At 41.0% G+C, this 14,727-nt stretch overlaps 1 protein-coding gene across 4 annotated transcripts in view; it reads right to left on the minus strand.

Moving 5' to 3' along the window:
- The window catches only part of LOC126298837 (DDB1- and CUL4-associated factor 7), a 148,764-nt gene that overhangs the window by 47,840 nt on the left and 86,197 nt on the right, over positions 1 to 14,727 (minus strand). For 3 of the 4 annotated variants that reach the window (XM_049990315.1, XM_049990317.1, XM_049990319.1), the window contains one exon: positions 12,423 to 12,527. In XM_049990315.1, coding sequence (XP_049846272.1) covers positions 12,423 to 12,527 — 105 coding nt within the window. The remainder of the gene's footprint in view (positions 1 to 12,422; positions 12,528 to 14,727) is intronic. The other variant, XM_049990316.1, reaches the window with a different exon arrangement.

Consider the following 14,727-nt stretch of genomic DNA (forward strand, 5'->3'; position numbering starts at 1 on the left):
ACAACAGTCTAACATTCCACAGTCCACCACTCGAAAAAAACTGTGAACAATAGTAAAATGGTATCTCCAGTGTGGTTCCATGCTGTTGTCGATGCAGATGGTTGTAACCTCAAGCAACATATGGAGCCCACAAAGTAAATACGGTACGCAATCAACAAATTTTAACATCTCACGTGGAAATTAAAATGTGATTGTTTGGTTTATTCATTATGTTTCTTTCCCATGTCCTTACAAATATTTCCACAAAGTTCCATTGTCCTATGATCACTCTTCTATTCATGGGGACTCTATCAAGTAGCAAAAGTAATTTTAACCACCCTGTACAACATGAACAACAAGGGTCACAATACAGTTCCCTCAGGCATTTAGAAACTTACTTCCACATCTGTTTCCAGTTCCCAAACAAAGCTAATATGTAGAGACTTTCAATCCAAGGAATCCTCCAATGCAATCGCAAACTTCAAGTGATACTAGAAAATCATTATACTTTTATTAATAAGTGTTTTACTAGTACTTAGTCAAATGATTTTTGGATGTCAAGAAATACTACAGTTACATGATTGATTTGAGCCATGGATTGCTGGACATCATGTCAGAGATGCGCGAGTTAGGTTTTGCAAGACCATCTTTTTCGAAATCCTTGCTGGTCGACACAGAGGTCACTTTATTCAAGATGACCTTATTACATTTGGGCTCAGAACACGTCCTAAGACTCTACAGCAGATGGAAGTCTGATATTGAACTGTAGTTTTGTGGATAACTGTTGTTACCCTTCTTATAGGTGTTAACTGTGCTTTCTTTCAATCACTGGGCAGTTTCCTGTTAAAGGGGTCTACAGTATCTTCTGGTTAAAAGGGGGCCTAGCACAGCTCCCAACTCTGTATAGAATCTGATAAAGATTCCGACAGGCCATGGAACCTTGTTTGATTTTAGTGATTATAACTGTTTCTCAATGCCACCAACCCTGATGTCTGTAAGTACATAATTTTTGGTTGTAGTGTTGCGATAATTAATTTGCAGCAGTACTCATTGCTTCTTCTCAGCAAAGAAATATTGGAAAAATGAATTCAGCACTTTTGTTTGTGTAACCTACACTTTTAGTTTGTGTGTCATCCACGAGTGTCTGAACACTATCAGGGCCAGAACTGGTGTGTACTTCTAACCAAAGCATCATAAGGCATTGCTGTATTTATTATTTACTTAGTTCATACCTTATAAGCCAAACACATATATTTTATAGAATTAATGTAATGTGTAGAGTTCTGGACAATATAGCCACACACAGGACATATGCAAAGTCAAGTCAGAACATCTGTGTCATGCCACAGCACGTTCATACGAGTATTTTGATAAAACAGGCCTAAAGTCATGAAGTGCTTGTTTGAGCATATATAAGAAAGAAAGTACGTTAGCTCCTCCCATAACTGAAGATATGTATAGACCTAACTTGCTGCAATAAGTACATGGGAAAAGAATCAATAACTCTGAACTGAGTTACTTGTCTTGATGCATGCAGAATAATGACCTTTCTATTTTACTGAGATAATGGATATCCCTCCCCGCATGAACCATGGACCTTGTCAGTGGTGGGGAGGCTTGCGTGCCTCAGCGATACAGATAGCCGTACCGTAGGTGACACCACAACGGAGGGGTATCTGTTGAGAGGCCAGACAAACATGTGGTTCCTGAAGAGGGCCAGCAGCCTTTTCAGTAGTTGCAGGGGCAACAGTCTGGATGATTGACTGATCTGGCCTTGTAACAATAACCAAAATGGCCTTGCTGTGCTGGTACTGCGAACGGCTGACAGCAAGGGGAAACTACAGCCGTAATTTTTCCCTAGGGCATGCAGCTTTACTGTATGATTAAATGATGATGGCGTCCTCTTGGGTAAAATATTCTGGAGGTAAAATAGTCCCCCATACGGATCTCCGGGCGGGGACTACTCAAGAGGATGTCGTTATCAGGAGAAAGAAAACTGGCGTTCTACAGATCGGAGCGTGGAATGTCAGATCCCTGAATCGGGCAGGTAGGTTAGAAAATTTAAGAAGGGAAATGGATAAGTTAAAGTTAGATATAGTGGGAATTAGTGAAGTTCGGTGGCATGAGGAACAAGACTTCTGGTCAGGTGACTACAGGGTTATAAACACAAAATCAAATAGGGGTAATGCAGGAGTAGGTTTAATAATGAATAAAACAATACGAATGCAGGTAAGCTACTACAAACAGCATAGTGAACGCATTGTTATGGCCAAGATAGATACGAAGCCCACACCTACTACAGTAGTACAAGTTTATATGCCAACTAGCTCTGCAAATGACGAAGAAATTGAAGAAGTGTATGATGAAATAAAAGAAATTATTCAGATAGTGAAGGGCGACGAAAATTTAATAGTCAAGGGTGACTGGAATTCGGTAGTAGGAAAAGGGAGAGAAGGAAACATAGTAGGGGAATATGGACTGGGGTTAAGAAATGAAAGTGGAAGCCACCTGGTAGAATTTTGCACAGAGCACAACTTAATCATAGCTAACACTTGGTTCAAGAATCATAAAAGAAGGTTGTGCACATGGAAGAAGCCTGGAGATACTGACAGGTTTCAGATAGATTATATAATGGTAAGACAGAGATTAAGGAATCAGGTTTCAAATTGCAAGACATTTCCAGGGGCAGATGTGGACTCTGACCACAATCTATTGGTTATGACCTATAGGTTAAAACTGAAGAAACTGCAAAAATGTGGGAAATTAAGGAGATGGGACCTGGATAAACTGAAAGAACCAGAGGTTGTACAGAGTTTCAGGGAGAGCATAAGGGAACAATTGACAGGAATAGGGGAAAGAAATACAGTAGAAGAAGAATGGGTAGCTCTGAGGGATGAAGTGGTGAAGGCAGCAGAAGATAAAGTAGGTAAAAAGACGAGGGCTGCTAGAAATCCTTGGGTAACAGAAGAAATATTGAATTTAATTGATGAAAGGAGAAAATATAAAAATGCAGTAAATGAAGCAGGCAAAAAGGAATACAGACGTCTCAAAAATTAGATTGACAGGAAGTGCAAAATGGCTAAGCAGGGATGGCTAGAGGACAAATGTAAGGATGTAGAGGCTCATCTCACTAGGGGTACGATAGATACTGCCTACAGGAAAATTAGAGAGACCTTTGGAGATAAGAGAGCCACTTGTATGAATATCAAGAGCTCAGATGGAAACCCAGTTCTAAGCAAAGAAGGGAAAGCAGAAAGGTGGAAGGAGTATATAGAGGGTCTATACAAGGGCGATGTACTTGAGGACAATATTATGGAAATGGAAGAGGATGTAGATGAAGATGAAATGGGAGATACGATACTGCGTGAAGAATTTGACAGAGCACTGAAAGACCTGAGTCGAAACAAGGCCCCAGGAGTAAACACCATTCCATTAGAACTACTGACAGCCTAGAACTACCGACAGCCTTGGGAGAGCCAGTCCTGACAAAACTCTTCCATCTGGTGAGCAAGATGTACGAGACAGGTGAAATACCCTCAGACTTCAAGAAGAATATAATAATTCCAATCCCAAAGAAAGCAGGTGTTGACAGATGTGAAAATTACCAAACTATCAGTTTAATAAGTCACAGCTGCAAAATACTAATGCGAATTCTTTACAGACGAATGGAAAAAATGGTAGAAGCTTACCTCGGGGAAGATCAGTTTGGATACCGTACAAATACAGGAACACGTGAGGCATTACTGACCTTACGACTTATCTTAGAAGCTAGATTAAGGAAAGGCAAACCTACGTTTCTAGCATTTGTAGACTTAGAGAAAGCTTTTGACAATGTTGACTGGAATACTCTCTTTAAAATTCCAAAGGTAGCAGGGGTAAAATACAGGGAGCGAAAGGATATTTACAATTTGTACAGAAACCAGATGGCAGTAATAAGAGTCGAGGGACATGAAAGGGAAGCAGTGGTTGGGAAGGGAGTGAGACAGGGTTGTAGCCTCTCCCCGATGTTATTCAATCTGTATATTGAGCAAGCAGTGAAAGAAACAAAAGAAAAATTCGGAGCAGGTATTAAAATTCTTGGAGAAGAAATAAAAACTTTGAGGTTCACCGATGACATTGTAATTCTGTCAGAGACAGCAAAGGACTTGGAAGAGCAGTTGAACGGAATGGATAGTGTCTTGAAAGGAGGATATCAGATGAACATCAACAAAAGCAAAACAAGGATTATGGAATGTAGTCGAATTAAGTCGGGCGATGCTGAGGGAATTTGATTAGGAAGTGAGACACTTAAAGTAGTAAAGGAGTTTTGCTATTTGGGGAGCAAAATAACTGATGATGGTCGAAGTAGAGAGGATATAAAATGTAGACTGGCAATGGCAAGGAAAGCGTTTCTGAAGAAGAGAAATTTGTTAACATTGAGTATAGATTTAAGTGTCAGGAAGTCGTTTCTGGAAGTATTTGTAAGGAGTGTAGCCATGTATGGAAGTGAAACATGGACGATAAATAGTTTGGAGAAGAAGAGAATAGAAGCTTTCGAAATGTGGTGCTACAGAAGAATGCTGAAGATTAGATAGGTAGATCACATAACTAATGAGGAAGTATTGAATAGGACTGGGGAGAAGAGAAGTTTGTGGCACAACTTGACCAGAAGAAGGGATCGGTTGGTAGGACATGTTCTGAGGCATCAAGGGATCACCAATTTAGTACTGGAGGGCAGCATGGAGGGTAAAAATCATAGAGAGAGACCAAGAGTTGAATGCACTGAACAGATTCAGAAGGATGTAGGTTGCAGTAGGTACTGCGAGACGAAGAGGGTTGCACAGGATAGAGTAGCATGGAGAGCTGCATCAAACCAGTCTCAGGACTGAAGACCACAACAACAACAACAACAACAACAACAACAATGGATATCATGTTTCTGGTATATCCCTGAGTTATAAACAATGAAGAAAATGTGACCTGTCAGGTGATGTTCCTGTCTACCATGAGATTGCATTGCAGGCCAATATCATTATATAATGTCTCATAACTACCTACATGATATACATAAACTGAAATATTAGAATTCAATATATCGTTGGTTAGGACATTAGAGTACAAGCCTTACTTAGGAACAGACAAGGATGGTGAAGGAAATTAGTATTATATTTAGAAAGTAACCATCCTTGTTTTCGCCTTAATTGACATCAGGAAATCACTACAGACTTAAATCTGTATGTTTTTTTGTTTTACTGTTTTGATTTCCTGATGTATTTCTAACTGCATAGGTATGGGATTTGTTATTAGTTTTTGTGAAACACATGTACCGCCTTAGAACGGGCAATGTCCAAACTAAGCTTTGAGAAACACACACATCCAAAAAAAGTTTTCAATTACCTCGGTACCAAGAGTTCTGGTACCTGCACAGAAAATTGGAGTAGTTATCAACATCAACATCATTTCTGCGGTTCGTATTTGTCATGGAAACCACACATTGCATGTTGTACTATGATACAGTAAGACCTTCAGAGGTGGTCGTCCAGATTGCTGTACACACCAGTATCTCTAATACCCAGTAGCACATCCTCTTGCATTGCTGCATGCCTGTATTTGTCGTGGCATACTACCCACAATTTCATCAAGGCACTGTTGGTTCAGATTATCCCACTCCTCAATGGCGATTCGGTGTAGGTCCCTCAGAGTGGTTGGTGGGTCACATTGTCCATAAACAACCCTTTTCAATCTATCCCAGGGTTCATGCCTGAAGAATATGCTGGCCACTAGTCGAGCAATGTCGTTATCCTGAAGGAAGTCATTCACAAGATGAGCACGATGAGGGTGTGAATTGTCATCCATGAAGACAAATGCCTTGCCAATATGCTGCTGATATGGTTGCACTATTGGTCGGAGGATGGCACTCATGTATCTTACAGCCATTACGGTGCCTTCCATGACCACCAGCTGCGTACATGGGCCCCACATAATGCGAACTCAAAACAGCAGGGAACCTCCACCCTGCTGCACTTGCTGTACAGTGCCTCCAAACACGTCTACAACGATTGTCTGGTTGAAGGCATATGCAACACTCATCGGTGAAGAGAATGTGATGGCAATCCTGAGTGGTCCATTCGGCATGTTGTTGGGCCCATCTATACCACACAGCATGGTTTTGTGGTTGCAAAGAAGGACCTCGCCATGGACGTTGGGAGTGAAGTCGCACATCATGTAGCCTATTGCACACAGTTTGAGTTGTAACATGATGTCCTGTGGCTGCACAAAAAGCATTATTCACCATAGAGGCATTGCTGTCAGGGTTCCTTCAAGCCATAATCCATAGGTAGTGGCCATCCACTGCAGCAGCAGCAGCAGCAGCAGCCCTTGGGCGGCCTGAATGAGGCATGTCATCGACAGTTCCTGTCTCTCTGTATCTCCTACATGTCCGAACATCATCACTTTGGTTCACTCCAAGACGCCTGGACATTTCCCTTATTGAGAGCCCTTACTGGCCCTTAACAATGCAGACATGATCAAACCGCGGTATTTACTGTCTAGGCATGGTTGAACTACAGACAACATGAGCTATGTATCTCCTTCCTGGTGGAATGACTGAACTGATCAGCTGTCAGACCCCCTCCTACTGCAGGGGCTCATTCTATTGCGTGTTCCAAGCTTCATTCAGGGTGGCTACTCAAACTTTGGAGGGGGGGGGGGGGGGGGGGGGAATAAAGAAATTAATCCCCTGAGAATTCAAGGTCAGGGGAGCATGTTGGAATAGTAAGAACCATAGGTGCTGCTCACGCATGGTTGTTTACATCTTTGGGCGGGTTAAGTGACGTTTCTGAACAGTCAAATGGATTGTGTCTGTGATACAATATCTACATGTATCTTGAGAAGTTCTGGGAACTGGGGTGATGCAAAACTTTTTTTGATGTGTGTAAATCAAGAAGCAGTGCAACTACAGCAAAATCGTGCAGTTTGTCGATTTTATTAATATTCAGTGTGTGTGTGTGTGTGTGTGTGTGTGTGTGTGTGTGTGTGTCCGTCCGTCCAACAGTGGGTTAAAGGATGTGTGTAATACAAAGTGAACATTAATAAAACTGACAAACTGCAGGGACAGAGTCCTAACTAGAAATGAAGGGAAGAAGGTCCTAAGATCATGTGTCCAGAAATGTATTGTTGCCATGGTAAAGGGCACTCACGAATGAAAGTTCCTCTGATCATGTGCTGTGCATTCCTTGTGTGTGGCAGGCTGTACGATTGGCACAGCATTCTGTTAAGTAGCAGAATGGTCCAGTATTTATGTCAGGAACAAGCCAAGATGGTGTTGATGTATGGCCAAGCAGACAGAAACGGTCAAGAGGCAGCACGGCCATACCAAAACACGTACCCTCATAGAAATCAACCAAATCACATCACATTTTTGGGCGTTTGTGTAATCATGGGTCCTTTCAGATAGACGCCCAAAAAGGGCATGAAATGTTGTGTGATGTTGTTGGTGTTTGTGAGGGTACCTCTTTTGGTATAGCCATGCTGTATCTCAACCATTTCCATCTGCTTGGCCATACACAAACACCATCTTGGCTTGTTCCCAAAATGATATTCGGTGAATGGACTGTCCTGCCAATTTCCCTTGACTTAAACCCCATCAAGCACAAGTGGGATGCAGTAGGGATACACATTGCAGCGAGTCCACATGCACCAATGACAATCCAGCAGCTGTTAACAGCATTGCTGGAAGAAGGAACCCTCCTACAAGAATTCATTACCAACCTAGCGACCAGCATTGGAGTACGTTGCAGGGTGTGAATTGATATCTGTGGTGATCACACATCCGATTAGAACCATTTCCCACCTTTTGTTACGTTTGGGAGACTATCATAAATCCCACTGACTTCAGTCTAATTATTGCCTTCGAGTGAAAGTATCATTTCTATTCGTCTCATTGCTTGTTTCTTTCAGTTACTTTCTGTACTATACTGCAGGGGCTCATTCTATTGCGTGTTCCAAGCTTCATTCAGGGTGGCTACTCAAACTTTGGAGGGGGGGGGGGGGGGGGGGGGGGGAATAAAGAAATTAATCCCCTGAGAATTCAAGGTCAGGGGAGCATGTTGGAATAGTAAGAAAATCCCTGATAAATTAATGCTGGGGGGGGGGGGGGGAGGGGGAGTGTCACAGTAATTAATTTTGTTTCTTGTTGGCTGAGATATACTTGTCATAAGCAGCAGTTTGAGCACAGTTTTTAAACACTGATAATTTATGTAATAGTTTGCCCCCTTAGCTGATTGATCAGCGCGTCTGACTACCATGCAGTGGGCCTGAGTACGATTCCCAGCTGGGTCAGAGATTTTCTTGTTCAGGGACTGGGTGATGTGTTATCTTCATCATTATTGACAAGCAAGTTGCGCAACGTGGCATCAACTGGCGAGACTTGCGTCTTGTTGGCTGAGCTTCCCCAGCATTTCATTTCATTGTATGGAATAATACTTATATATAATTAACACACTTTGAAATATTAAGTATTTTAGAATTTGTGATTTATAACACACAATAAAATTAAATTCCAGTGCTAGTTTGAAAGCACGGAATTCCTTGAGATTTTAGAAATTCCAGAAATTCCCCGAGATGTCCCTGATTTTTCCAGATAAAATGTAATTCGCTGAGAATTCCAGGTTTTTCACGTATCCCAGAAGATTTGGCACCCTATCAATGAACTATGTTATTTGGCACTGATACATCGTGCAAAAGTTACTTCCCTCTTTAAGTTTTGCACACCACTGTATTTTCATTTCCAGCGAAGGCAGCTGTTGACAGTTTAAGAAGTCATGGATGGAAAATATTGACATAAAATATTTACAGAAGAGCTGAAAGACTAATGGTAATGGCCCCCCCAGTATAGCAGTTTGAGTTTAGGAAAATACAGGAACACATGAGGTATTACAGACTGCTTGACTTATTTTAGAACAAAGGATGAAGGAAGATAAACCTACTTTAACAGCATTTGTAGGTTTTGAGAAAGGTTTTCTGAAATATTCCCTTTGAGATTCTGAAGGTAAAAGGGATAAAATACAGGGAGCAAATGGTTATGTACAGCTTGTACAGAAGCCAGAATGCAGTTGCAATAGTTGACAGATGTGAAGTTGGAAGCAATGGGTGAGAGAAGGGAGTGAAACTGGATTGTAGCCTATCTACGATGTTATTCAATTTATAATGGAGGAAGCTGTGAAGGAAACCTAAGAGAAATTCATAAAGTGAAACAAAGTTGAGAAGAAGAAATAAAATCTAAGGTTTGCCTACGACATAGTAATTTTATCGGAGGTGGCAAACAATATGGAAGAGCAGTTTTTATACTGGAGCTGTTCTGAAATGTATGCTAACTGACGAAAACTTCGCAAGTCAAGACTGCTAAAAAGGCATTTGATTGGATGACAGGTTGTATTTTCCTTCGGTAACCAGAAGAGCAGTTGAATGGAATGGATAGTGTCCTGAAAGCAAGTTATAAGTTGACCATAAAAAAAGTAAAACAAGGGTAATGGAATGAACTCATATTCAATCCGGATTGATACATTGGATGAGTCAAAAAGGACTTTACAACTTTTGGATGATATAAAAATTTTTTGAGATAACTTATTGAATTGGTAGATGCGTCATTTTGTAGCAAACAACCTCAAGTTTCTCATAAAAGTGTCAGGTGTCATTTTGGTTTGCTGTGACAACCATTTGCCAGGTTAAATAAATAAATAAATAAATAAATTTGTGATGCGACAAACATCCCACACTCGTAGCAGCAAATCGGGCATAACTTATGCAATGGCAGTGTGCGGTATGAGTAGAATATACACACAGTCTTTAATGATACCCCAGAGAAAGAAATCCAGTTTTGTCAAACCTGGGGAGCAAGGTAACAATGCAAGCACACTGTGCTCCAGAGAAAGTAGCCATTTTAACTGCGCACTACACTGGTGTTAATGGTGGCAGAGTGGAGTACTAATGCACTACGTGAATCAAACTTGAGGTTGAAACTTCCTGGCAAATTAAAACTGTGTGCCGGACTGAGACTCGAACTCCCGAGTTCGAGTCTCAGTCCGGCACACAGTTTTAATCTGCCAGGAAGTTTCACATCAGCGCACACTCCGCTGCAGAGTGAAAATCTCATTCTGGAAACTTGAGGTTGTTTGCTACAAAATGGCACATCTACCAATTCCTAAGTTATCTCAATAAATTTCCATACCATTTCAAAGTTGTAAAGTTCTTCTTGACTCCCCCCATATATTTAAATGTCAGGATGTCTTTTCTAAAAGCATGTGTGTACAGTGTAGCCTCATATTGATGTGTAATATGAACAATAAACACTACAGACAACAGGAGAATAGAATATTTTGAAATGTGGATCTACAGAAGCATCCTTAAGTGTAGATGGGTAGGTTAGATAACTAATGAGGAGTTACTGAAAGAAATTGGAGAGGAAAGGAATCTGTAGCACAACTCAACTAAAAGATGGGATCAGTTGACAGAACACATCCTGAGGCATTAAGGAATCATCAGTTTGATAATGGAGGAAAGTATGGGGGTGTAAAAAGCGTAGAGGAAGAGCAAGGCTTTACTACAATAAGTATGTTCAAGATGCACATAGGTTCCAGCAGTTATGCAGAAATTAAGATGCTCACATAGGATGGATAACCAAGGAGGGCTGCATCAAGCCAGCCTTCACACTAGTGACCAGAACAAAATTTTTCTATAGAATGTAATTTGTAATAAGCATACCAAAAATGCAGTTTGAGAGCAGAATGAATCAATTTTCTGATGAGTGGTGGGAAGGAGTTTATTTCTGAAGCATGGAAGTAGAGGCCCATCTAGTTTTTGATGTCATGAACATGGCACGTGTCGCACATTGGACGGCAAGTTGAGGGTGCAAGTATTTACATTTTCATCAAATCAGTCTCATACTTAAGAGATTTTTGTAACCATAAGTCATCTGGACTTACCATTATTAAATGAAACCAACAGTTACAGAAATTTCATAGTCATAGGTTTTAGACTTCGTCATTTCATGGCATACCAACAAAATACTAATGCTTTTAGCTACTGGCACAATCTCAAAATTATAGGTGGATTGTTGCTGTTTAACATGTGTTATTTCTGAGACAGTGTGGGGAACTTAAGTGGGGTATAGGCTGTGATGGACTTTTGACACTATTACTGAAATAAGTGCTATGCTTTCATGTGAACAGACTTAGAGAAATATTGCATCTGTTCCACCACTGAACATTTACTGTTCTACAACTGTATTTGGATGAAATAAACTGAACACTGATTGAATTTGATTTCAAATACTATCATGTACTGTAATTAATGACAACCTGTCACATCCTTTACACAGTATTTCAGCTTGCATGCTGATTAGTTGCTGTAAAGTGTTACCATGGCGCATGGGCTCAACACACACACACACACACACACACACACACACACACACACACACACACAGAGCTACAAAAGACTCCATGTGCCACACATTGTTCCAACCAGCAACCATTAACTCTGGTAAAGCATCAGGTACATGCACAATGGCCATGAATAAATACAAAATAGTGAAGCCCCAAATGATGCCTTTATTTCATGGCATTGACTGTTCACAAATCATTTTAATTTTTAATCTATTATTGGGACACAGGAATCCAATGATGTTTCATTCCAAGCTTAAAACTGGTTCAAAAGCAGTTGGTTGACATATAACTCAGCAATTAAACCATGACTTTTCAGACCATACTTTTCTATTTAGCCGAGTGACACTAGTTATGTTTCAGAGTCTTGAGCTCACTAATCAATAAAATTTCAGTTTTAAATTGAGGAAACGGTAATACACATCAGTCTTCATAGAAATGAAGTTAGCATCACTAGGGCCTCTGAAATACTCGAGTAGTGTCCATGAACACACTGATGCATAGAGACTCAACATTTGACATGTCTTTAGCTTCCACAAATTAAAGATCTTTTATCGAATTAGCTTTAGGATACCTTTTTCTGTAAAATCCATTCAATTTCTTGCTGATAAATACTTGCACACACTTAACAACAAACTGCCCCAGATTTGTATCATCATAATAGATTCAAAAGCTGTCACATCACCAACATTCCTTCTCAGTGTGGATCATTCTTAAGAGAAATATAAATTGTTAATTTATAACTGAGAAATTGTGAAGTAACTTTCTTGAAAATATTTATGAAGCTTTTAGATGAAAGCATTAAAAGAGAATATAAATACACATGCAGAATACTCACATGTTGATATTTACAGTCTGTGCAAAAGCAATTGCAATTAGACAACTGAGCTATGAAAGACCCAGGTTTATTGATGCATTGTAATAAAAGTCACAGAAAAATTAGTAACAGTGATTAATGTGATGGGGTAAAAACTGGTGAATACAGCAACAAATACTGGAAGGTGTTGTCAACACCACACTCACTCTTACATTGTTCAGCACACATTCTAGCCTTGTTTCTGGTTCTCCTGCACGCCAAACACGGAGGTAGTCACCACTTGTCGCAAGCAGGTCTGGAAAAACACCTTTCTGTGGAAAACAAATACATCTTTAGAAAAGAAAAAAATTAAATGAAGACAACTTACTGTAGGGCAGTCCATACGTTTTGAGTTAAAGGTTAATACCTCCAACACCACTTAAACATAATTTGCCTAGTTCATTAAATGGTAGTACAGCATTAACTAGTATCAAAATAAATCTATCAGTCATCATTTTAATGGACTAGTTTTATTAATTTAATTAATACCACTGACAATATTGCACAGAATTTATCACCAATGTTTGAAGGCTTAAAGGTGCACATTCAGAAGAGGCACGAAAGGAAAACTGAATTACAGACAACATACAATAGGATAACAACAAGGAAATAACACAACTGATACAGTGTCACCAAAGGAATTGAAATTCAGTGTAAAGGAGTGTGGCAACAATTATTTAGAAAGTACACTTAAGTGTCCTTGCTCAAGACCACTAAGAAATTCTGCTGGAACTTACAGACAAAACTCTCCTACATGTGTCACATTCTGCGGTAAATGCTCCTCTGGAACACCAGGAGACCATCACTCCTGTGGGCCTGCCCTAGCTAATTAAGCATCAGAAAATACTTGCAGAAGATCTGAGTACTTGATCTTCCTTCACGGATTCAATCTGGTGCATGGGTTTGCTTTCCATTGACTTACTTCCATTATTTCTGGTACACTGAGTGGCAGCATCCTTACCTAACTTTGTAGCTATACACATTCTAGTGAACTCAAGTTGAGTACCACAGTAGACAGTTACACTACTAGGAATGTCAGATAGCCTTATCTCAGTTATGAACACAAGGTTAAAGAATGATTGCTTGGGTCTGTCTGCAAGCCTCTGCCAATTTAGATTGTTCAGCAATTATTATATGATGACTAGTTGGTAAAAGTTTTGTGAATAACATAGGATTGTCAACATATTCAATATCCCACTTCTCAAAAATGTCTATTGTAAGACCCTTTTGTCTTTCAAGTTGGGCACCAATAGATTCACATAATTACTACAGAAAAGCTCCTGATATAAAAATGAGGAACTATAATTCGACATCTATCAGCTACTCGAAAGTCAGAGAATGATGGTTTTAGAACAGTATTTTTATTAACATTTCCAGGTAATTTAAAACTGTGTGCCACACTGGAAGTACGCCATTTGTTGCCTATGCTCTTACTGGCTGACCTATTGAGGCGTAACTCTTGCCCTATCTTCACTTCTGCTTGTACCTCTCCTACTTTCCACACTTCACAGAAGCTCTCATATATACACTCCTGGAAATTGAAATAAGAACACCGTGAATTCATTGTCCCAGGAAGGGGAAACTTTATTGACACATTCCTGGGGTCAGATACATCACATGATCACACTGACAGAACCACAGGCACATAGACACAGGCAACAGAGCATGCACAATGTCGGCACTAGTACAGTGTATATCCACCTTTCACAGCAATGCAGGCTGCTATTCTCCCATGGAGACGATCGTAGAGATGCTGGATGTAGTCCTGTGGAACGGCTTGCCATGCCATTTCCACCTGGCGCCTCAGTTGGACCAGCGTTCGTGCTGGACGTGCAGACCGCGTGAGACGACACTTCATCCAGTCCCAAACATGCTCAATGGGGGACAGATCCGGAGATCTTGCTGGCCAGGGTAGTTGACTTACACCTTCTAGAGCACATTGGGTGGCACGGGATACATGCGGACGTGCATTGTCCTGTTGGTACAGCAAGTTCCCTTGCCGGTCTAGGAATGCTAGAATGATGGGTTCGATGACGGTTTGGATGTACCGTGCACTATTCAGTGTCCCCTCGACGATCACCAGAGGTGTACGGCCAGTGTAGGAGATCGCTCCCCACACCATGATGCAAGGTGTTGGCCGTGTGTGCCTCGGTCGTATGCAGTCCTGATTGTCGCGCTCACCTGCACGGCGCCAAACACGCATACGACCATCATTGGCACCAAGGCAGAAGCGACTCTCATCGCTGAAGACGACACGTCTCCATTCGTCCCTCCATTCACGCCTGTCGCGACACCACTGGAGGCGGGCTGCACGATGTTGGGGCGTGAGCGGAAGACGGCCTAACGGTGTGCGGGACCGTAGCCCAGCTTCATGGAGACGGTTGCGAATGGTCCTCGCCGATACCCCAGGAGCAACAGTGTCCCTAATTTGCTGGGAAGTGGCGGTGCGGTCCCCTACGGCACTGTGTAGGA

The sequence above is a fragment of the Schistocerca gregaria genome, chromosome X, assembly GCF_023897955.1.
Source record: "Schistocerca gregaria isolate iqSchGreg1 chromosome X, iqSchGreg1.2, whole genome shotgun sequence".
NCBI classification, from domain to species: Eukaryota; Metazoa; Arthropoda; class Insecta; order Orthoptera; family Acrididae; genus Schistocerca; species Schistocerca gregaria.